Genomic DNA, 24496 nt, shown 5'->3' on the forward strand with positions numbered 1-24496 from the left:
AGCTGTCGGCGTCAATGGAGTCTATGGAGACGGGACGGCTTCCTGATCGCTTTCAGGGTCAACACCAAAGGAGCAGTCAACGTCGAAGACATTGTTGGCACCTGAGGAGGGGTCTTGTATGGCTGTTTCAGCACTAGTGGCTGACTGAGAGTCAGATCTGAAGTCTTTTGTCAGTGCTGACCATGGCCTTCAGGCAGTGGTGGACTGGAAGCCAGACGCTGGGCTCCAGGGCTCGAAGGGATGTCGTGCTCACGATCAATGTCTTACAGTGTGGTTGTACCTCCAGGATCAGTGGCTCCTCCATCTTAGTCCGAGTGCTTACCCGAGAGTTGCCGCTCTGGATACTCTTTGACATCTTGGTCTCTGAAGAGGTCAGGGGTGCAGTCTTCTTGCTGCTGCAGTCTTTTTGGAGTAGAAGGCAAAACAGGTGGAGCAGGAGGCCTCATCATGCTATGGAGACAAAGGTTGCAAACCTGATGGAGATCTGTAGAGGGGTACTTGAGTGATACAATGGACAGTGCTGGAAGAGAGTCTTTTCCATTATGGAGTCAACATTCTCAGGGAAGGAAGACAAAATAGATGGCCCCGAAAGGCATGTTTGGTAGAAGCCAGTGGCAGAGCTCGACGAAGGTTGTGATGACACAGAACGAACTGCAGTAAATAACTGCTTTCACCAATGGGAATGGAAGAACCGAAGGTGTCAGACGATGAAAACCACGAGTTGCCGACCTGGAGCTCAGTGAGTACACATCTGAATCCAATGGCAAAACAAAACACTAACAACGGAGGCAATGCCCACTTGCATTACCAGTAATAGGAGAAGTCACTATACCTCATGACTCAAAAGACTTTTTTGAAGAAAAGCAAGTTACATTCGTCCAAGTCCGAAGCTAGATGGCAGGATTATGCAGAGCATGTGTATCTGCAGCTGGACATGTCATGACCAATAGCTTTCCATTGTAGCAGTTTGATAATTATTGATAGTTAATTGTTTAAAATGTGTATGACGTTTAAAGCAAACAGCACCCTACAGAAAAAGATCTATGAAGGAATGGCACAAGGATTTTCTGCAGCGAGAGAGCAAGTAAAAGGAAGCTGGCTCTCTATAAAGTGCAATAAATGAAGTACACCTTGCAGAGAGTCCAGTGGATCCCCTATTGGTATTGCAGAGGCAAAAGTAGATAGGACTAGTGCTCTATTTGTGGTAACGTGGGAGACCAGTTAGGCTTATCAAGGAGTCGTGTTAGGCATCTGTTGTACTCACAGAGGAAACAATGCAGACACACTCAATGAATAAATCCAAGACCAATTAAAAAAAGAACCTTTCCTTTTATATATGCTTTGAACCAAAGAACTTCGTTATGCGGTAAGCAGTTTTTAAGAGATGAATAATTTTCAAAGATCAACACAGTGCAATGTTTCAGTTCAGCAATGTTAACCTATGGGAGGAAATCAAGAATGCAGTTTTTTAGGTAAATACATGACTTACAAATCCAGTCTTTGGGATTTTAGGATTACACAAGGGCAGGTTCAAATCAGTACCAAGACTGCACCCACAGCGTCACAGGAGCAGCCGGGTGCAGAGGTCGAATCTGGAGTCGGGTGCCCAGTGGTAACCAACGGAGACGTGGGAGTGAAAGAAGATGCGCTGCTCACAGGGGAGTAAAGAGGTATCAGGGGTCAATCTCCTAGGGGTGAGATAAGCACTAGGAGGGCCACAAGGCATCACCAAACGTACACCCTCAGCAACACAGCGTCGAGCACCCAATATTAACCAATAGAGACTAGGGGTAACCCAAGATGCGCTGCTCACAGGTGAGTAAAGTGGTGTCAGGGGTTGATCGCCTGTTTGAGGTAAGCACCCATGGTGGGCCAGAAGACAGCACCAAACTTACACCCTCAGCGGCAGAAGGGCGGCCGGGTGTAGAGTGCTGACACAGGGTTGGGCGCCCACTGCAAGCCAATGGGGGAGATCAGTTTTGGGAAAACAAACTGCAGGCTCGAGCCAGGAGGCTTAATGAAGAAAACCCACAGCTGGCCAGGCAAGTTTTGATGCTAGAGGATGTAGGGACATTGACGGTCCAGCTCCGCAAGATCTAGGGGCTCTGGGTGCAGGGGTGTCCTTTGGTACAGGGAGCAGCTTACCAGACAGGTTGCGGTCAGGTGGAGTCTTCAATTTGAGGCTGCAGGCTTTGACGCAGAGTCCAGCAGGGGTCATCCCATTGTGGACTCACAATCGCTGTGGAACCTTCGCGGACCTACTACAACCAGAACCCAGCTCCCAAGGATTTTTTCCAGCAAGAGAAGTCCCTGCTTACTGAATACTGGATGAATTATATCCTTCTCCTGCTGATGCGAGGGGACTATTTCTTTATTTTTCTTTTAGCACATCACTGAAGTGCATTGCTTTCCTTTCTTTCTCCCTCAGCTCCGTCCTTTCGGTGTCTTTATTCACACCATTCCAGCTGCACCCACTTTCATCATATTATTGTTTCCTCCCTTGCCATATCCTCTCCCCCCATTTTTTTCGTTTGCACATTTTTTTGAGAGTGACAGCTGCATACTGCTGATGGCTGCTCATATATACTCATTTCCACAACTTCCCCATCAGCTATTCTGTAACACTGACCTATATCAATGGTATAACAAAAGAAAATTCAAGATAGCCACTGCGTGTGACCACGCATGGGCACACACTGGCAGCCATTTTAAAATTACTTTTTGTTATACTTTAACAAAAAACATTCCAAGATCGCTGGCTGCCTGCATGCATAAACAGTCCTCTTGGAATGCTCAAACCCACGAAGTATGCAATTGCGTGTGTTTTAAATGCAGCGTGTGGAATGGACCTATACCATGCGGTGAAGCTACAATGGCTGTAATCTGTACTGTGCTGGATCACTGCAGAAAGCTCTGCAGGGTGGTGTGGTGCCAAGCATGAAAGAGTTGTAAATGAACGTTTCCCCCTCTTCAGCCTTTAAAAACAAAAAGCCATCGGCTCACAGTAGCAGTTAGAGGGAGTTAAAGATATGAAATGGATGGAGCTGATATGTCAGTATAAATTTAAACTTAAAGCTGGCAGGACCTTCCTTAAAGCAGCAGGCCTAACTGTGCAGTAAAGCCAAACAAAGAGCATCATTACCGATGTATATGGAACTACAAGCCAAGAGCAATCACAATTAATGATAAAACATGTCAACCTAATTCTCACCTTTCCACCCCGGTAACCTAAATAGTAGTAAAGTCAAATTCCAGATTGCCAACAATGTGTTTAACAATTTGAATTAATTTAGCAAATGTGCCAATGTCAGTATGTCTTGGATGTGACATTTAAAAATGGAAAGCCTTGAGACAAAAAGGGCACAGTGTGTTATAACGTTCCATATGCAATAGGTCTTCCTTACCTCGACAAAGGGGTCAACATGAATACGGAAACGTTGGTTATCTGTAATCTGTAAATTAAAGCCGTTTATGGCATTACTGTCAAATTGCCAGAACGTGATGATCTTATAGAATAAAATATGCGCAAACCTTAACTTAAATAATTAGTGAAGTGGTTTTTACTTTCTTTGTGATACAAATTCACCACTGTGAGACCATTACTTCCTGAAATAGAGTGACAACCGGAATCCCAACACTGTGAGGCATGCTTCCCTGTGCTATACTTATGTGTAGTTCATTCAAGAGAGGCAACTTTTTATTTTGCCTTTATTAATGTAAAAAGTACCTTGGGAGGACCGTTACAAATCTGCACTATGGATTCGGTTTCAGTGATATTGTCTCGTCCGGACACAGACTCAGTGACTTGAAACACCTGGATGCAAAGTAAAAAAAACAAAGGACTTTGTATCACTGGAAAGCGGTTTTGCTTCTTTGTACTTCAAGCAGCAGCACCAGTAATAAATATATCATACCACTGAGAGAATGTTAGCCAAAACATCGATTACTACCATTCTTTAATAGTCTGTTGCTTGCATTAATGGGAATAAATTAAGATTTTACATCAAATTTAAACTACATTTACAATCTCAGATTCTACTTCACATGGGAAAACTGCAATTTCATCAACTTGAAAGGTATGTGGTGCCAGCACGTCAAAGCATCGGTAAAAAAAAAAAAGATTTGAGTGTCTTCCTGTTGCTTATGAAGTGCACATACTTGAAAAATAAAAAGTTTTCTAAATTTAAAAACAGAAACTAGATTAAAAAGCCCAAAATGGGTGGCAGTTTGTTTTCATTGTATGATATGTTGCTTAAACGTTTTTGATTAAATTGTTGCAAAAACAAATTAATGTTGACGTTTTCCCTAGCTTACAGCCTCAGAAAGAGACAGTGAAGCTGTGCCTGTGCATTTAAAGGAGATACATGGTTAATCAAAAAGGGGAGATCACTAGCAACATTATCAAAAGGAAAATTGCTGAACAAATGGTGCATGCTTAAGTGTGAGCATGTACACAAGTGCAAGCATACAAAAGATTTAATTTAAACTCACTTTACAACAATTACTTTGCTACTGATTAACTTATCTGAAAACCATAGTGTTTAATTGATTTCTCATTATCTGTAGACTCATTTTCTAGCCGCGCTCTCTACTTTTTAACAAAAAGGTCTCCAGATTAGATGCGTGTTCAGCTTGTGTTGGTAGTTTTACAATCCATAATTTCAATATACATTTTGTGTTTGCTCATTTTATTCGTATGGTGTAGTTTCAACTCTATAAAAAATTATATTTATTTTCTACTAGACAACTATGACTGTAACTCAATCAAAAAGGTGCCTACCTTGATGGCAACACCATATAATGCACATAAGCATCTTAACACAAAGTCTATGTCTTGTGTGCCTTCAAAATCAGTGGGGAAATACAAAAAGATCCTTGTCTCCAGAAACACAGAACATGATATACCACAACCCGAAGCTAATAGTCATTAATCAACTATTAGCTACTGTATTAGCTTCAAATCGACTGGCATCTTTCAAGAATAGCATTGTATTGTGAAAAGCTTTCTCTAAATGGTAATGCTCGGGGAGCCGGATAGGTCACTGAAAAACACTGTGCCCACTAATGCAACCGCACGTGATTTTAACTAGAAAAACTCTGGCATCAGGGTCACCCCCACAAGAGGGATCTAAGAGCTTTTTAAATGTGCATAGAATACCAGAATCATAAGTGCACATGGGGGATGTGCTCAGTCCCACTGTGATTACCAATGCGCTATTCGAAGCTTCGAATACAAGAGGTTTCTAGAGATTATACGCTAAATCACACACTGCAATCAGCAATTGATGTGAACCTTGAACTTTTAAATCAGAAATGCTGCTTCAAAAGAAAGAATAATATTTTACAGAATGGAGGGGGATTCCTTTCTTTCAACGAAGGATAAGTTTGGTGAATTTAGTGAAATTATGGAGTCACCTTTAAGGCACTAAAGGACAATCTAAGACTGTGATCTTAGTAATGTAATGAAGTTCATCATAGAAAATTGTCAGTAATGAAGAAGCGAAACACAGCATCTGCGAAACACGTGCAGGCTTTAAAAAAAATTACGATTTTTTAACAGCTTTTAAATTAACTTTTGAAGGCTGCCAAATTTTTTTGAATAATTATTTGCTTTTTATTTTACGTATTCATAGTTTGTAAAGATTATAACTTGAAGATTGAACATATTGAATTGTACCCAATTTATCTATTAAACTATTATATTGCACTGAGATTTGAGGCCTATACGTCGTTATCATTAGCTCCCAATCACGTACAGTGGTTTGTGCTTTAGATTCTTTGCTAGGTAGGCTACTGGCTTGATGAATAGTAGCATTGCAGAGCCACAGGATGCACCCTCCTATGACCCTATCAACCTATGTAGTGCTGTTTTGCACAAATCTTTTAACCTGCAGCTCTGAGCAGAATGCTTACTCTTCTGTGATGGTCCAAAGAGTCCCCGGTAACCTGGATCACTTGTCTATCCTCATGTGGGATACAGCATGGGTGCTATATGCGCTCTTTGCCTACAGACTGTGCCACACTTCCTGGGGTGGGACTTCATCCCCCAGCTGCCTTGTAACCTGGAGGAGCAGCTTCACGTTGTGCTACAAAAGTTTGCTCTTTGCCCACAGACTCTGCTGCACTTGCTGGGGTGGCACTTCATTGCCTAGCAGCCTTGTGACTGGGAGGAGGGGCCTCACACCAAGCTACAAAAGTGCTTGGCTTTTCCCGCCACACAGAAAGCTCTTGAGCCCAGACCGGGCCAAGAGAGTGCCACGTATGCAACTCTTAGAGAACAGAAGAGGCCGGCTGGGCCCCCCAATTTACATCGTCGCCTTCAGTACAAAATGGGTAAGTGGAAATCTTTTAGTTGTACTGCCCCAGCTCCCCAAAGAGGATCCCAGCCCTGCACATCCACTATTTCGTTTCTCAGTTTTGCTGTGGGAGCCTTAAATGATGAAATCCAGCCTGGGGACGGAGGACTTTGCCTGGCGAGAGAACCCCTTAAACTTGCCATAGCTTGCCAAACGAAGGAGAAAAAGAGCTGGGCAGTCTCAGGCTCGGCATGTGGGCAGGATGTCGCCCCACTAAGAGAGGATGAGCAAGAGCTGAGATCCATCCTGAACCAGGGACCTCCTCTTTCCAGCTGGTCCAGAATGTTAAAATCAGAGAAAAAGAAATAAATGGTTGCTAGAAAGCGGCTTGCCATTGGAAAAGTTAACTCTAATGAGGGCAGTATTGTCTCCTGGTGGACCTATTAACTCAAGAAGCAAACTGGGACTTAACTCGTTTATCGAGCAGTGTAATGATGTGCACTGAAATACTGTTGAATCTATTTGAAAAAATTGCACTGTTAATTAAAAATGCTTTGGTAGGTCTGTATGAAAAACTGACATTTTTAGAGTTTCATTTTGAGAATCTGGATCCTACTTTGGATGAGAAAGCGAAAATGAGGAGCAGACAACACACACCCTTATATAGAGGCTCCAAACCCACCTCAAGGGTATTATATTATAGTAATATCATTCAGAATCATACCACTATCAATTTTTCCAACACTTTTGAAATGAATGTGCCCCCTCTCTCCAAAAAAATAGAATAGTGAATCCCAGATACAGGCTACAGTTACCCCTTAAATACAGCACTCTGGTAGCAATTTTAACTAGAGTTCTGCCATTAAGACCAGGAACGAAAAAAAATACTCTCCAGCTAAAAACAAAACAAAGTTATGCATTGGTGTAAGAGGCAGATGGGGGAGGAGACTTGGCAACCCACATTAACGCGGCCAGAAGAACCGAGTGGGTAGGATTTAGTGAGAAAACCTGAGAGGGGGAGCTGCATTATTAATAACTTTGATCAACCAGATATTGCTGGTTATTTAACACACCAAACTTCCCAGATTAATTCCTCCTCCAAAGGTTCAAGGTACTTCCGCTAGGTTACTTTTATCCGTCAAGTGTCACCGCAAATGACAGAAATCCATTGAATCTGCTAGGGATACATGCAAGCAAGCAGGATATGACAAACTTTTACAAGTGACAAATAGATTTGATCCCAAAGCATCTTGGATTGTAATGATTGACTGACCAACTCTGATAAACATGCACTCACGCAAAGGGTGAGGGGGGGAGGTTTCTGGTTGTAATTTAACGGCCAGCTAACCAAACAAATACCTAATAATGTATATTAGTCAAATACCCTCTTTATACTTCTGAGTTGGAACGCTGCCATCCTAGCCAATAAGAAACCTAATGGCAGGTGGCTGAGTTTCGTAAAAGGACATCATATTGTGGGGTTTCAAGAAACACATGATAGAGGCAGTTCCTTCCATACAGATGGGTATATTTCATCCCCCCACCCCTCCCAGCCTTGCCCTCTTCAGCAGGAAGAGCTAAGGGTGGTCTCTGTATCATGGTTTCTCTAGACATTACCTGTAAGACCTTTCAAATTGACACTGGTTCACAGTATTTGATGGAAGTTCAAATTGTTTTTAAAAAGCCCCCAAGCGTTTTCTTAATTAATTTTTATTAATTCACACTCACAGGATATTGGCTTTAAAGACCTTCTAAGACATCTATGCTGAAAAGCAATGTGCACCTTATGTGGTGATTTTACTTGGTGATTTTAACATTCACCTGTGCCCTTTCCCATGTCAAGCTGGTGATCAGAACTTTTTTGATGGTCAATGTCATTTTGAATTTATGAAATAAGGAGATTTACTTATCTCTATTCTGGCTGACTACTATGTGGTCCTTGTAGATCAAAATATAAAGAGCACAAGACCCCTAGAAGCCACCCCTACATTTACTGGGAGAGGCTCTAACTCTATTACTAATTATATATTTAGTTCTGCATATTTAGTCTGTTTCTTTAACCAATTTAGGGTTATCTGTAATCAGCTTAGTGATCATAATCCACCTTTTAGTGAAGACAGGAGGAGGATGTAGTGAGTAAAGTAGTTCCCGAAGCCCAGGATATCAAGCCTGTAGACCAGGGATGTAGTTTGAAGGGGATTAAGGTAATCCAAGAGGCCCTCCTAGATAATCTTTACATTGTATGTGGTCAGGACATTTGTAACTATCTAGAGGTTACCTCTAAATCCGCTTTCAATGGGATCTGTTTTCAAATCTCAAAGAGTTTAACCTGTGTGGTTGGTAAAACCAGGGTACGTAATAATAGATAGTTTGACTACAATTGCATGGTGGCTCATCAAAGCTTAATTCTAGCTCTTATGCAAACGTCAAGAAATAGCACCGAAATTACCTTCTGTAGGGAAAATTACAAACAGCAATATCTGTACTATGAGAAGTGAAGCTTGGGATCAACTTCTCCAGGTCAATATTTGTAAATGCAGGGCCAGAATCTGGGAGATAGTCATTCACCCTTATTTTATGGGAACTGCCAATGGACAGGTGAAGTGCCATATACCCCCCTTCTGCCTGAATGCAGCATTTATAGGGGATCTGTGGTTTCATCACTGCTGGAGTGACAGCTCCTGACAGGGAGGATTCTTATGGTAAACGCAACACAGCATTACTTGAGGTAATTGAAAATATTATTTAATTGTCTAAAAACAAGACCCAGACAGAGTAGCTGCTAAATTATATAAAGCAGGTCATAAAATATGCAAAATTCTTAGCCAATGTGTTAAACGCTGTGAGTAAAGTGGGTATGCCTCAATCATGGGCCAGGTCAATAATTATACCTGTGTTTAAGAAAGGGCAGGGAAATAAACTACAATGTTATAGGCCCACATCACCCATAAATTCAGTGGTTAAGCTCATGGGGCGTGTTATTCTCACCAGGTTTGCCACGTGGTAGGATGAAAATAATGCTTTGTCTAATTTGCAGTATAGTTTTAGTGATGGTAGAAAAACCTTAGATTCATGTCTGAAGCTGCAGATGATTATAGGGAAATTGCTAAGTGATGCTCGTTACATCTAGCTTCATGGATCTCAAATCAGTCTTTGACTGAGTGAAGAGGGGCAAACTGTGATCAATCCCCCTAACATGAGTATCGACAGAGATATAGTATATTTTCGGCATGAACTACATAAGGATCTGTCTGCCATAGTCAGGTATGATCAGTCTGGGAGTTCCACCTTGCCATTTAAGGTTCATCAGGGAGTAAGACAGGGGTGCATACTGACTCTACTTTTATTCACATTATATATAAATGATTTTTGAACAACATTATGTACAGCCTTCATAAAGGCATCCCAAGAGCAGGATCGCATCTTATTCCTGCTTGATTTTATGCTAACGATGCAGTGTTTTAGAGAGAGGCCCTGTGGGTCTACAGCGCCTTCTTAAGTCTTTTGTTAGCTTCAACAGCCTGAATTTGACTGCCAACAGTAATAAATCCCATACAATGGTCATGGGTTCTGGGGGCAAGGGATACAGAAGAGGGAGGGGAGATCACTAGAGCAAAGGCCTTTAAATATCTTGGGGTCTTATTCGTTGAGATTCATGGGCCCCTTTGGTGTTTGATTTTGCTTGTCATTTAGGAGCTAAGCGCATTAAGGCCTTGAGGATCAAAATCTATCAATCTAAATGCATCTCTTTGGGATCTTTTGGTAGTGACATTTGGGGTTATATAGGGGCCTCTGAGTTACAAGTAGATGAAGGCAAGTTCATGAGGTGCCCATTATAGTTGCCCCATTCCACTGCCTTTTTTATTTTGCATGATGCATTAGGTATGGGATACATCTCAGATTTGTTAACACTGCAACCCCTACTTACATAGATCTAGATATAGTTAAACCCAGAGTTGGGATTGAATAAGGTTATACTGAAGGACTGTATGAAACTCGAGAGGGCTGGTAGCATTCCTTAGCTTAGCTATAGTAAATAAACATTTGAGGAATCAATGCATCTCAATTTATGCACTCCCCTGAAAGGATCATCTGTGAGGACATTATGTCACTATGTAATCATGTGGGATAATTGGGCCTTAACTCACATTGGTCACAAATCCTTAGCATTGCTTCCTTTTAACAAGATTGAGATTAAATCTACTGCACTGGCTTTTGGCAGAGCCACTGGGCTGGAATGATAAATCGAAAACTCAGGAGCTTGTAGCGCAAGATACCATGCATTTAGTAATGTTCTATGAATATTACAGCACTTACCGCCATCAGTATATTTTACCTTTGCTGATAGGGAAAAAATTAAACAAGCCAGACCTGCTTTAATCTTTTTACAGATGTTGCACAATTAATATGTTTGTTTTAATGTGGCAAACTTTCTAATAGAAGCAATACGACTTAGACGAAGGAAGGTTTTCAGTGATTTTTGATAGTGGAGAATGAAGGACCGCCTGAGATGCTAGTTATATGGTCTAAAAAGGAAAGCATTTTTATCACCATTTTTATTTGACTATATCTAAGAGTGGGGTGCTCTTATCATGATTTTATGTCTGTTCTATTTATATGTGTCCGTTGTTTAAGGAACACTTTCAATTATATTGATCGTTTTAATTGTATGTATCTTATATGGTTTTAAGTAACTATATAAAGATTATTTGATGATAAGGTAGATGAATAGTGATATGCACTAGGGATACCATCTTTAACAAGCTAATGATTGCTATTCATGTTCTGCTGAATCACAACGAATGTAAAAACTACTTTGAAAGCAGGAAAGGAAAACTTTAAATGAATGCTTTATGTTGTAATTGCCTTTTGCAGTCATGTGTAATGTTTGCAGTAGAACATCATCTGGCTACTTTGAAGATTTAGAGGTTTAGTAGCCAACTATGCAGTTGATGCCTAGTTGCTCTTAAATTCAATGCAAGCACATCATTGTCTATTGTCTTTGTGGTATGAGAACCCTGTGCTGTCTGCTAGCTATCACTGCGTTATGCAATGGTTAATATATATCCCTGACATGAAGATCCTCATGCCAGCAACAACAGCCCATGCAAAGGCTGTTATTTTCACAATATTGTTGCGAAGTCTCTTTCTATGAAGCTCATGGGCAGGTAAAGAAAACTAAGTCAATTTAATATTTGATATTTAATCAATCAATCGGTGATTTCTAAAGTGCGGCTAACCACACAGAGTCTCAAACCGCTATTTGAGGGTGTGCTGCTCAGTTGAAGAGCCAGGTCTTGAGGTCCTTCCTGAACTGCGTCAGTGATGCGGTCTGCCGGAGTTTGAGAGGTAGAGTGTTCCATGTCCGGGATGCAAATTAGGAGATGGATCTTCCTCCTACTCTGCTTTGCTGGATCTTGGGAGAGCTGCAAGGGCGAGCTGGGAAGAATGGAGTTGTCTGTTGGGTACGTAGAAGGCGAGGCAGTGGTTGTGGTATGCCGGTCCTATGTTGTGTAGTGTCTTGTAGGTGTGGATCAGGAGTTTGTATGTGATGTGTTTGTTGACTGGGAGCCAGTGTAGGTCTCTGACCTTGAGGTGCGAGGAGATGTGGTTGTATCGGGGATGTCCAGGATGTGTCTGGCTGCTGCATTCTGGATTCTTTGTAGTCTTTATTGCAGATTCTTGGTGAGGCAGGCACAGAGTGTGCTGTCGTAGTCCGGTTTGTTAATAATGAGTGCTTGGGTGACTGTCTTTCTCGTGATGGAGGGGATCCACTTGAAGATGTTTCGAAGGAGTCGGAGGGTGTGGAAGCATGACAAGACGGCGTTGACTTGGCGGGTAATGGATAGAGAGGAGTCCAGGATGATGCCCAGGTTGTGTGTGTGTTCTGTGGGGATGTTTACCAGTACGGAAGGCCACCAGGAGTCATTCCAGACGGAAGGGGTGGAACTGATTACGAGGATCTCCGTCTTGTCTGAGTTGAGTTTGAGGCAGCTGGCTTCCATCCAGGCGAGGACTGCTCTCATCCCATTGTGGAAATTTCTCTTGGCTTTTACAGCGTCGTTGAACAGGGAGAGGGCCAGCTGGGCATCGTATTACGTTTGGAGTCATCCTTGAGTGTGTCACTATAGGCACCAAATATTGTGCATTGTTTTCCAACCGGGAATTCAGGGTTTTACAGAACCTTCTGGCTAATAGAAATGTAATAAAGCATTTCTGAGTAGAGAAGTGCACTGGTGAAAACTGCTTCAGCAACATGAAGTAAATGTTTAGGTAAGGGCTGAAAACACAAAGAGCCTGGTCTTTTTCCCTGTATTGAGAAACTGATGCTATATAAACTATCGAAATATGGTGCAATTCAGACTTCATCAGATGAAAAAGATAGAATAGCTAGTGATTAGATGAAAGTTATAATCAAACATCACATGCACAATCCTTTTGATTTATGACCATTCGTTACATTGGGAGATCTTGCTGTGAAATGAGCTAGCACTTTTAGGCAATCTTGAGAAATAAAAAGCCAGTGGTACTCTACACCCTAGACCTTGGAAAACAACCACAAATGCAACTTAAGAGGTAACCAAAACACTCAATGCCATCACTATGCAGAGAGTGATTTTCTTAAACAAAAATTGATTTATTGAACAAACAGATAAATAGAACAGTTAGAGATTATATGAACAAAACAAAACAAATTTTGCCAGACCCTTCTGGAGCCAGATTACAACCCATATGTGAATACAGCTACTACCTGCTAAACACTAAGCCCTCTGACTACTGTTTGCGTACAGGGCTCGGTTCAGGTTGACTTAAAAATGTTGAGGAGAAAGTGGGGCTAGTTGCTTGCAACAGGGTTTAAGAGTTTCAGCGTATACACCAAACTCTGGTCCAAGTCCAATCTTGGAAACTGTTATATAACTCAGTGGACTGAAGCCTCAAGTCGAAAAATCTCTAAAACCCACCAAATAATCAACAAGGTCCCCGAATCCAGTCAGCTCTATGGTGGTCATTTAAAGATCTGGTGGTAAGGTTAATGGTACAGGATAAAACAGGCTTTTCAAGGATCAGATATGATACTGAGCCTGTACCCACATACTGGGCACCCACCGAACTATGGGCACAGTACTCACGAAGACCAGTGGTGTCACAAGTCCAAATTAGTAACCAGTGGTCTGGGCTTATGACTTGGCCAGAACTTTAAAGGTTGAAACTTTTACTACTGGACAGATGGTTCAAACAGTTCCAAAATCACAACAGCTTCCAGTTAAGAGCACTCCACCGACATGCAGGTATGAAGTCTCTTTGCCTCACTTTGCAGTCCTTCCAATTTTTTTCACAACCTTATTCCAAACCTAGGTGGATCCATTAAACTTCACAAGGAACCTATGGGTAAAATATACACTTTACACTATGTGAAATATGCTACATTTGATGGAGTGGTGTGAGGAAATGGGGTGTATTATATAGTGTTGTTGTATAACCTCACAGTGTAATACATATACCAAACTCTTTAAGATTTGTCTGTCAATCCCTCAGCTCAACCCTGGGGTGCTGTGGCACTGAGCAGCAGAGCCTATACAGAGGAACATGTGTAAACCATTTAAACACCACCAAAATAATTGAAGAAATTGACACATCACCCATGAAATCCAACATCAATTTATAAAAATAGACTGTATTTTTATAATAAGTTAGACACTAGAACAAAAAAGATCCACCAGAGGGTTCTGGAGATATGGACTTTACAAGCAATAATTCCCTAAACCGTGAACCAGCCTTGGCAAAGTCAACAAATTTGACACTTAGAAACTTTTTAAAGCAAAACTTGGGTAAGTGTCAATGCCATCAGTTAGAAGTCTTGGGGTGACCAATTAAAGCAGGGGGCTAGTCAGGGGACCAGAAAGGACCTCAAGAGCAGTTAGTTTCATAGAACAAGGAGTCCTCCAGCAGTTTGGCACGTTATCCATCTTGCAATGGTTTCCTATGGAGTGGTCCTGATGCAAGGGATGAAGGGTGCTTAAGATGATCCATGGATGCCCTGGATGTGATGAGGTTGACAGGGATCTTCCTACAGGGATTCCTCGGTCCACAAAGATAGTGAGTGGGTCCTGGTTGCATGCTCGACGTCAACGAGGTCCTCTCCGGTCTGGCCAAGTCCAGCCTCCCAGTCCTGGGGTCACAGGCAAATCATTCCTGGGTAGATAACTTGCCTTCTAAGGGCCCCAGCAACTCCCTGAAAGCACTTCTGGGTTAAGCAAACTCAGGTGCAACTTGGGTCTTGGTCCTTGGAGCTGAATGGCGGCGGTAGTAGCGCATTGAAGACTTTGGGCTACCAACTTGCCCCAGCAGGCTTCTTCAGCGGTTAAGTCCCTGTGATGCGAACAGTACGCCAGTCATCTTGTCCTTGGAATTCTCTTGGCTTGAATGGACTCTGGAGACAGCTTCTTCCTGAGCAGGACACGGCACACAAGGTGTCTCTCCTCCCTAGCCAATAAGTTCCACAGAAGCAGTCCTTGTCAGTGCAGCCTCTCTCTGCGGGTCACTCGGTGCAGCAGGGTAGTCTTTCTTCTGCCCTTCTTTCAAGTTGGTCGAGATCTGAGGTCTGGGTACGAGGGGTGCCCCCTTCATGTTCAGAAAGTGCTCTCAGGACAGGATGCGGTTGATTACGAACAGGCTCCAGGGTACCCTCCCACCTGGTGACCACTTACTGTGGAGTGTGGCATCTAGCTAGCCCAGGATGCACCAGTGTGCCCACTCACAGGATGAATAAACCCTTCTTATGGTGTATAGATCTCACTAACCCACCCCCGGGATGTGGCTACCTCAGGGCTACACATCTCTGAGGAAATCGGTTTGGTGATGGGGTTTCCCTTTCTGCCTCCTGTGCCAGCCTATCTACCTCTGCTTCTCCTTTAAGTAGCTTCCTGCAGGAGGGAGGTGACACCTCCCTGGCCTGCAATCCCTCATTGTTCTCCTTCCTTAAGAGTTGTTGGCACGTCACTCCAGGAGGGCAGACATCTGTCTCGTGGAATGGGCTCCATGTGTGACCTGCAAGTCACAGGAGTTTTAAAGACAAAAGAAGTGGCAGCTTTGCTAAACATGCACATTGCAATAATCTCGACTTGAGGTACAAGTCAGGCTTAAAGTAAAGAGTTGTTTGATATGTTGGTATGCCCACTTTGGCTGCACTGTTAAGGAGTTAGCACAGCTGAGCGGTCAGTGTGATACCCTGTACTCGCTGACTGGATGCCTTAGTCTTTCTACAGTAAAAACTGTAGTTTTGAGTGTTTCATTGTCAGGACATGTAGTTGACACAGAACCTCATCTGTTTCCCCCTTTTAGCATTAGGTAATGGCACCGGGACCACTGGAGTGGCCCATAGACTACTGGAGACTGAAGCACCCCAGATCCAACATCTTCACAACCTCAGCCTTGATCTGGTCAGACAATTTGTAAATGTTACTTTTGACAGGCAAGCTGTCACTGGTGTCCACATCATGGGTGCACCATTTTGTCAGACCTAGGGCCAGAGAGAACCGTCCAGCAAACTACTCCAGCAAGTGATAGCAGGCCCCAGGATCCCTCAACTTTCTCTTGGGGTCTTCTGTGCTCTGGTGGTGACACACACCCATTCAGAGATACCCAGCATGGCTGCACGTGCCTTTCTACATCTGCCCAATCAAACATTTCTTTGTCACTGCCCAGCAAACACTCCACTGGGATAGCTTGGGACACAGCTACCTTCTCTGGGCCATCAACTCCTCCCCACACAAAGTCAGCCACATACATTGGGTGGCTTTTTTTTATATTGTCAGCATTGACAATTTTGTGCACCACCTCATGTAGGATCTGGTCTGGAGAAAACAGTTTAGCCATGACTATGATTATACCGGCAACCATGTCCAACAGAGCCTTCACCTCCACCCCACAGATTTTTGGCCACTGCCTATATTTCTCCATGCTAGGAGGTCAGTGGGCCAAAAGCTCAATGTTCACCCCACCCAGGGACACTAACGTGGCCTCCGTGTACTCTTTGGGATCTCTGGGGGAAACCTCCCATCCAATCCCTACACTAGCCAACCCTTGGACTGGTCACCAGTGGTTACATTTTTGGTGTACATTGCATCCCCTCTTTTGTGCGCTGCCTTGTTACAGTCAAAGAACAACCCTGCCTTCAAGGGGTCAAACATATTTCCCTGGTACCCCTTCCCCTTTGAATGGGATGTGGCTCGGGACAGCCTAGCTCCAAACCCCCAGGCTACATTTGGGGGCTCTTTGGGGCTATCTTTCTCTTTATCCTTCCCCCTCTTTTTTCTCTGAGAGGGGGACTGACCACTTTTCTACTGGTCACCACCCAGGGACCTTCTTAACCACTCACCAGCTATCTTTCCCAGTTCCCTTAGGCTACACAGCTTGGAGTCCATCAGATGCTGGTGCAGCTTCTTTCATTGACAATTTGTAAAAATGTGCTCCTTAACTCTTTGTTGCTTTTAATCCAACCATCCAGTGCTTTAACTGAGGTGTACACAAAGTCTACACAGGCTTGTGTAGTGCCTTTCTGAAGGGATTGAAATATATGACTATACTGTTCAGGAGTAAACATAAAAAGCTCAACAATGGCTGCTTCCATGTGGGTCTAAGATTCAGCTACCTCCTCCTCTATCAACCTCTGGTACTAACTCCCATAGAAGTGTTTCCTGGTGGTGTTGTGTCCCCATCTTCCTCATCTGGAGAGCTCTCTTATATGACGCCAGCCACTTAACAATGTCATCCTTGGAACATACCTAGGGACAACCGCTTTCGGCAATCTTACACCATGGGGACACCCATCAGGACCTCCAGATCTGCTTCCACAATCTTCTCTGGGCTCCAAGCAGAGTTTAGCCCTCCTTTCCTCTAAGACTAACTTCTCTCAGCCAGCGTTAAGGCCCTCTCCTCCAAGTAGAGGGCTGCCATGCTCTCCTGTATGGATTGTTAGCTGTGTTCAGAGCCAGCCAGACTGTGGACCCTAAGGACCCGCCGGGTCCCTTCAAAGGGATAGGGGGCAGGTTTCTGCCTGCCGCACTGACTCCACTCAACAGGCTGTGATTGTCCTCAACCTCCTCTTCATCCCCACTACCTTCGGGTAATTCATTCCTCAGGCATGGCGGTGTCCTGAGAGCCTATTCCCAAACTCTCAGGGCCTTAATCAGAGCAAGTTTCTTGGCTTTAGCTCCCATGATGATTTTTCTCTCTGCACAAAATGCCCTCAGATCATGTACGAGAACAGATTTGCAAAAGCGAGCTCCATGTCTCCTTGCCAAAAAGTGGCTCCTGACCCTTGTTCAAAAACTTGTGAAAAACGTTTCCCTCCTTTATTTAACTTTGTAGGAACTTTACAAAAACTTTTTCAAACTCTCCTTCACTCACTGGGAAAGTTCTTATGAGTTTTTGGAGACAATACTCTGAAGTTCAACAATATCTACAAAAATACTTTTTGGGAGCAAGAACTTTTCTAGGTGTCTACCTATGCAAATTTTCAGAGGTCTCAACTTCAACAACTGTATCACACAGCTAAAGTCAAGTTCTGGATCCCACCGCTAGGCACCAATGTGCAGAAATGGGGTGTATTATATAGTGTGTTTGTGTAACCTCATAGTGTAATACACTTACCAAACCTTTCAAGGCTCTTAGGTTTTGTCTGTTAGACCCTCAGCGCAACACTGGGTAGCTGTGGCATTAAGCAACAACGCTTACAAAAAGGAATAAGTAAAGAATCTAAACAGCACCAAAACAATTGAAGAAGGAATTGAAACGACACTCAAGAAACTTGACACAAATTAATAAAAATAAACTAGAAAGAAAAATAGACGCTGGAGGGTTATGGAGATATGGCTTTATAAGCAATAACAAATCAGAGCAATTTCACTCAACTGCAAACAAGTCTTGGCAAAGTCAACAATTTTGACAGAAACTTTCTCAAGGAAAACTTGGGTAAGGGTCAATGCAGTAGGTTAGAACTTGGGGCGACTAGCTCCAGCAGGGCGCTAGTCAAGGGGGTCAGCAAGGTCCTCAAGAGCAGATACCTTCATAGAAGAAGCAGTCCTCCAGCAGTTCCAGGCACTTTACTCACATTGCAATGGATTCCTATGAAGTGTTCCTAATGCAAGATACAAGGGATAAAGGATGCTGAAGATGCTCCAAGAATGCTGTGGATGAGATATGGCTGCCTTGAGTCTTCCTGCAGGGATTCATCGATGGTGAGGGGGGGTCCTGGCTGCAGGGTTGTTGTCCCACAAGGTCCTCTCCATTCTCGCCGAACTCCAACCGCCACTGCAATACCAGTTACCTGGTGTCGCGGTCGCAGGCCAATACTTCTTGGATCGATAAATCACCTTCTGAATGCCTCAGCAACTTTCAGACATCACTCCTGGGTTCGGCGAACATGGGTAAAACTCTGTGGGTCAGTTCTTGGTCCTGCATGCCGACTGTGATAATGACTTTGGCTACCAATTTGACCCAGCAAGCTTCTTCAGCTGCGGTATCCCTGTGTAAAATGTAAATTAGCACTTGTATAGCGCACTACTCACCCGTTAGGGTCTCAAGGCGCTGTACTCATACCGCTATGGAACCCCTCCTGGCTTTTCCCTGTGAGGCGCCCACTCCTGAGCACCCCCAGGGTGAAGCCAGGCTTCCAAGCGCTGTTGGGGCCGTTGTGGAGATTAAGCAAGCTATTGCCCAGAGTTGCAGAGTGGGACCCATGAATTAGATTAGGCACCGAGGCGAGAATTATCTGGTCAAGGGGAATTGAGCCCAAGACCTGCCGAAGCGGGACTTGAACCCTGGTCTTGAGCCAGATCTCTGCTTCAGGGTCTGCCGCTCTAACCATTGAGCCACACTTCTCCACCAGAAGAGACCAGGTGACTACTTCCTGTAGAGCATGGCATCTGGCTATCCCAGGAGGAACCATTCTGCCTACTCCCAAGATAATGAGTCCGCTCTCTCACGGTGTTCAGACCTCATTAGCCCAACCCCGGGGTGTGGCTACCACAGGACTAAACACCCCGGGGACACAAATTTGGCAACTGGTTTCCCTTCTCTGCTCCCCGTGCCAGCCTGTCTACCAAAACAATGGGGCAGCCTTCCTCCCTGGTGTTGCACATCTGCCCTTCGAAGGCAGCTCCTTTAAAGTAGGCCTTTTGGGGCGAACACCCAAGTGGCTTCCTGCGTGATGGAGGTGACACCTCCCTGGCCTGCAATCCCTCATTGTTCTCCTTCCTGAGAGTCGTTGGCATATCTCTCCAGGAGAGCAGAAAGCTGTCTCATGGAATCAGCTCCATGTGTGCCCGGGAACCATTGGGCCCTTTGCAACCGGTAAAATGCCATCTGGCATGTACCATCCTCGCTATTAGGAACGGGCGTGCCAAGGGCGTCCCTTCCTAATTGTGATTCGCAGGGGGACGTAAAAATGTTTTGCAACCGGGAATGCGGGCACGAAACATTCGCAGTTACCACCAACTTCAAGTTGGTGCTAACCCATTTGCAACCTGGAAGAGGCCCCCAAGGGACCCCTCCACTTTGTGAATAGGAGCGAAAATGCTTTTTCAGGACAGGCAGTATTCATACGGACCACTGGCTACTCTAAAAAAATGAAACAAAAACATTTTATTTTTATTTTTTAAATAAAGCCTGTTTTCCTACAGGGAAACGGGCTGCATTTCGGAAAAACAGACTGCTTTATTGAAAAAGCAGTCACAGACATGGTGGTCTGCTGACCCGAGCAGGCTGCCATCCCCGTGAGTACGGCCATTCACAAACGGTTCGCAAATTGCGACCTGCCTCATGAATATTAATGAGGCAGGTCCCTTGTGACCTATTTGAGAATCGCAAACAGTGAGATTAACCGTGTTTTACATTGTGTTTTGCAACTCACAATTGGCAACTGCATGCAAAACCTCAGGAAGAACATTTATCTTGACTTCAACTGAAGGCAGCTGTAGGTCCAGGACCTTAGGTACACCACTAACCACTACGGCAATATGCATTACTCCAGTCTAACTAACAAACTCTCATATCCGCGGCTCAAATTAACTCATAATAATACTAAAACTGTACTCATTATTTAACGATACTAATCCATCATTAATTCTTGTTGGGTTCCGGAGTAGCGTGCTACTTATCGAAAAACGCTTCAACGCCTCATCAGGGGTAGTAAGCGCTATATAAATACGATTACAATTACAATATATGCACTCCCCTCAGTTGAGCTTCCATGGGGTGACACCAACACTGTCAGAGGCGGTATCCAGCCCACTGGCTTCCTGCAAGTCCATATAAATTTCATCAGCACCATAGTGTGGGGGTAAGTAATCCTCCCAAGCACCATTGTAATTGCCAGGTTGATCAGAGTCTGAGTCAAAAAGGTGATGAAGCTTCTGATCAAGGCACAGCGGAAGCAGAAGTGTTTTGTCTAAATCAGAGTGTACAGGGATTGAATGTGCTGGAGTGGAATCAATGTGCAATTTCAGTCAGGTTCAAAGCGAATTCAGCTCAATGTTGGACACTGGAGTCAGCAGGAACGCGACCTCCACCATCAGCGATGCCAGAACCAGAGTTGATGATGTCAGAACCAGAGTGGATGGAGAAGGAACCTGTCAGATTTGGATCCGGAACAGAAGCAAGCATCAAGTCAGTGCAGAATCTGATGTGGGTCCGAAGGGCACAGACAGCCCAGAGGATAGATCAGCCAGCAGCAACACAACTGGAAGTCTCTGTGAATCTTTGAGGACCGAAGGAGCACCAGAGGAAGCCAGGAGAGTGCAGAAAATACTCTGCATGGTCTCTTTAAAGGTCTTGTTGTGCTACTTAAAGGTCTTGTCCTGCTGCAGTGCCACTTATGTTCCAGGAAATTCAGGAACAACTGTACCAGTTGATGAATCAGCTCAGTAACAGATGATCGGGAGCGAGATCGATTGGTATCCTGACACCCTCTCTTTGGATAGACAGTGGTGGAATGGGGTAATATCCACCTTCAACTGATTATATTTATTTTTAAATTCAGATTTCAACTTACCGTATGACCTGGACTGCAAAGAGGGCCTATAGCAGATAGGAATCAAAAGCGGGAATGAGTGTGTAACCCAGACTTCGAGTGTTAGTGGGACTTACAGGAGATCAGTGAATTCTTTCAATGTTTGGCAACATATATTTTCGCCTCATGGTCCCAAATCAATTTTGGGTGCATGAGAGCACATTCTTCGCACATCTTGGACTACCGGTGCATTTCTTGCTGATCCGTTACAGACATCTGTTTCAGGCAGTTATGGTATAATCTGAACCCAGTAATCGTCAGTGGGGACATTGTTCTCCTGCATACCTGAAATTACTTTGTGAATTTGTCAATCAACAAAAGAGAATCGGAGCTATGGATCCACATTAGACAGTGTGGAAAGAAAGGAACTGCTGTTGGCACGCTAGGGTAGCACAAATATCCAGGAATGCTCTGTCACTTTTGGGGCGGAACAAGTCCAGTGCAGAGCCACATGACACCACCTATCACAGCAAACACTGCTGGGAAAATCTCTGGATTCAGGCTTGTGCCTGCGGAATACTGTAGGGGTTAGGTGCAGAGAAATCATGCATCCCGGCATAAAAAGGAGGGGTAGGAAGAAATGTAATTTGAATGACATGAAGTCTTTTGGAAACATCCGTCTATTTAATGAAATAGGACTGCAACTGGGCACAAGACATGAGTTAATAATATAATACACTGTTTTTCACCATCATTGTGAAGCAACTTGCTATAAGGATACAGATGAATTAATGCATAAAAAGTAATATAATTATGGAGAGATGAACATTAAATCAGCTTCTTCATTGAATATTACACTTTCACTGCACAATTTAATTGTAAGTGGGACCCCCGCTTCTTCTCAAAGCTAAGTAAAATGGTTGCGATAATGATAATCAGAGCCACTTCCAGGCTGAACCAATGCAACTCCTGTAAAGCCAGCAAGACACACTGCAAAGCAGGCTTTTACTGTTTACAAGGTAGGTGAGAAATCCAGAATACCCCAAAAATGTGTTAGTTCCAATAAGAAATGGAACTAAAAACACAATACAAATAACGCTGTTTCAGCATAAAATACCACAGGTTGGAAGGTTCCCAGAAATCTGCAACTATCACAGCAAGACCTCTGACAAGATTCCATTTCTGAAACGATGCACAAATCCGCATGCCACACAGAATAATATGCAATATATTTCCTCTTGTAACCGAACAAACAAAAAATACAAATGTCAAATCATCATGTTCCAATACCACACATGTAATCCTACAACTTTTAAAATCTCAAAAGTGTCCACATTTATCAAGTTTTCCACTGCTTGCAACACCCATGCACTCTTTTCACTTCCATCACTCAGCCCTCCTGTTTTACATTCTCTCCTTGTCAACAAATTCAACTGTCAACTAACTCACTTACTACTACATCAGTCTTGCACTTTGACAATATTCCACTTGGCATCTTATATTCCTTTTTAAATATAGTGGAAAGGATCATTATTATGTATAAAGGAAACAAAACTGTGACAACCCTCTCTTCCGAATGGGCTTCTATTTCACATGCGCCAGCTCATCTACATAAAATCTCATCCCCAGCATCAAAGACCTCATTATCAGAATCTGTGCCAAATAATTAAAGAACATGAGCCTTTCCGTGAGGTAGAGACATTGTGTCATAATCTGAAGGTTGGTAAAAAGGTATGGTGTATAAAAAGGAGTGTGCAGGCTCAGTACAGGAGGGTCGGATATCATCTAAAGTTGATAATATGTCAGTCCGGAGCCCTGAGCGTATTCAGAGGGTCGATGTGGTGCTGTGGGCAGATGTGCCAGATGATGTGCTGTTGGGAGGCCACTAGGCTCCATGGCCCACGCAGGCTCACCAGAGGGAGCCAACTCAGAGGCCAGAAACAAAACCTGCTCCAGAATAAGGTGATCACACCTCCTCCAGCAGGATGTCATCTACTGGGAACGAAGGAAGCACAAAGAAGAGCCAAAGTGGAGAGATCAGAAGTCCTGCACTAAAATTGGCACCAAACCCTGCCTGGCTACTTGCACTGCAACAATCACAAAGAACGTCTCGTTCAGAAGCTGAACAGCCTCCCCAAAACCCTGGACGACTGGTCTTACCTTCAACGACAAAGCAGCTTCTACCTTGGGTTGGGGGCCATGCCATGTCCCTGCATCGATCGGCACCACAACACCGGCTTGGCACCTCGTCTTGTTGGCCATCGTGTCCACCAAGAGCATAACGCGACAGGAAGAGGTTGTGGTGAGTCCAGGCTGACCCCCTCCAGGAGTACCTTAGCGCCAATACCGTGGGTAATGGAGCCCTTGCAACTACCAAGGTTTGGTGAGTATCCAGTTCAGACACCTCGGACACCAACCTGCCATTTGAGGGAGGTCAGGATCCACAAGGCCTTCAAGGAGAGTGGCCCTGATGTCCTGCTTTCTCTCACTCTCCAGGTCACCAAAGCGAAGTGAGAGCCTCCAACTGCAGAAAACCGCCAGACCAAACACATCTGCACCTGAGCCCCCTAGCCTGAGTTCCCAGAAATGGACTGTGTCCCTGTGCTCCGGAGACCCTCAAGAGCTGATACCCCATTTAGGTTCTGCTGCATTTGTCCCGAAGTCCACCCATGCAGTATTTCTCTTTCAGGTACCCTGCAATTAACTTTGATGTGTAGCATTCAAGGTTAACAACAAGACCAGCACCTCTGCCCCAGACTCACCAGGGTAGATAAACCTGAACTGCTGGTGGTTTTTTGGACCTCGAACCCTAAGCACCTTAAGACCGAAAGGGCACACTCAAGAATCATTTGCAAGTATACTTATGCAGTGAATGCTCTTCCGATAGGATAACGTTAGCGTTTTTGAGGCTGATGTCTCAAAGCTGATAGCCTGCTATTTGACTGTTTTTCTTGTAAAAAATTTATAAAGTCTAAAGTACTTACCCACTATCCTTCATTTATATAAAAAACCTGTGTTATTTTCCTAAATTGGTCTCGGATTTCTTTTTGCATGTCTCATTTGTTGACTGTGTGTACAACAAATGCTCACTATTCCCCTCTGATGCGCCTAAGCTGCTTGACCACACTACTACAAACCGAGCACTTGGGATCATTAAAGTAGGACCCTGTAAACCAATAAGGGTCACCTA

The 24496-nt window shown here is 43.9% G+C and overlaps 1 protein-coding gene across 3 annotated transcripts in view; it reads right to left on the minus strand.

The window, feature by feature from the left end:
• The window catches only part of TASOR2 (transcription activation suppressor family member 2), a 759889-nt gene that overhangs the window by 276547 nt on the left and 458846 nt on the right, over window positions 1–24496 (minus strand). The window contains exons 31-32 of one of the 3 annotated variants that reach the window (XM_069229294.1): window positions 3728–3814; window positions 3405–3452 (exon numbers count right to left, since the gene is read on the minus strand). The exons of 1 other annotated variant lie outside the window; for it this stretch is intronic. In XM_069229294.1, the coding sequence (XP_069085395.1) occupies window positions 3405–3452; window positions 3728–3814 (135 nt within the window). The remainder of the gene's footprint in view (window positions 1–3404; window positions 3453–3727; window positions 3815–24496) is intronic. One more of the 3 variants, XM_069229295.1, reaches the window with a different exon arrangement.

The sequence above is a fragment of the Pleurodeles waltl genome, chromosome 4_1 (assembly GCF_031143425.1).
Source record: "Pleurodeles waltl isolate 20211129_DDA chromosome 4_1, aPleWal1.hap1.20221129, whole genome shotgun sequence".
NCBI lineage: Eukaryota > Metazoa > Chordata > Amphibia > Caudata > Salamandridae > Pleurodeles > Pleurodeles waltl.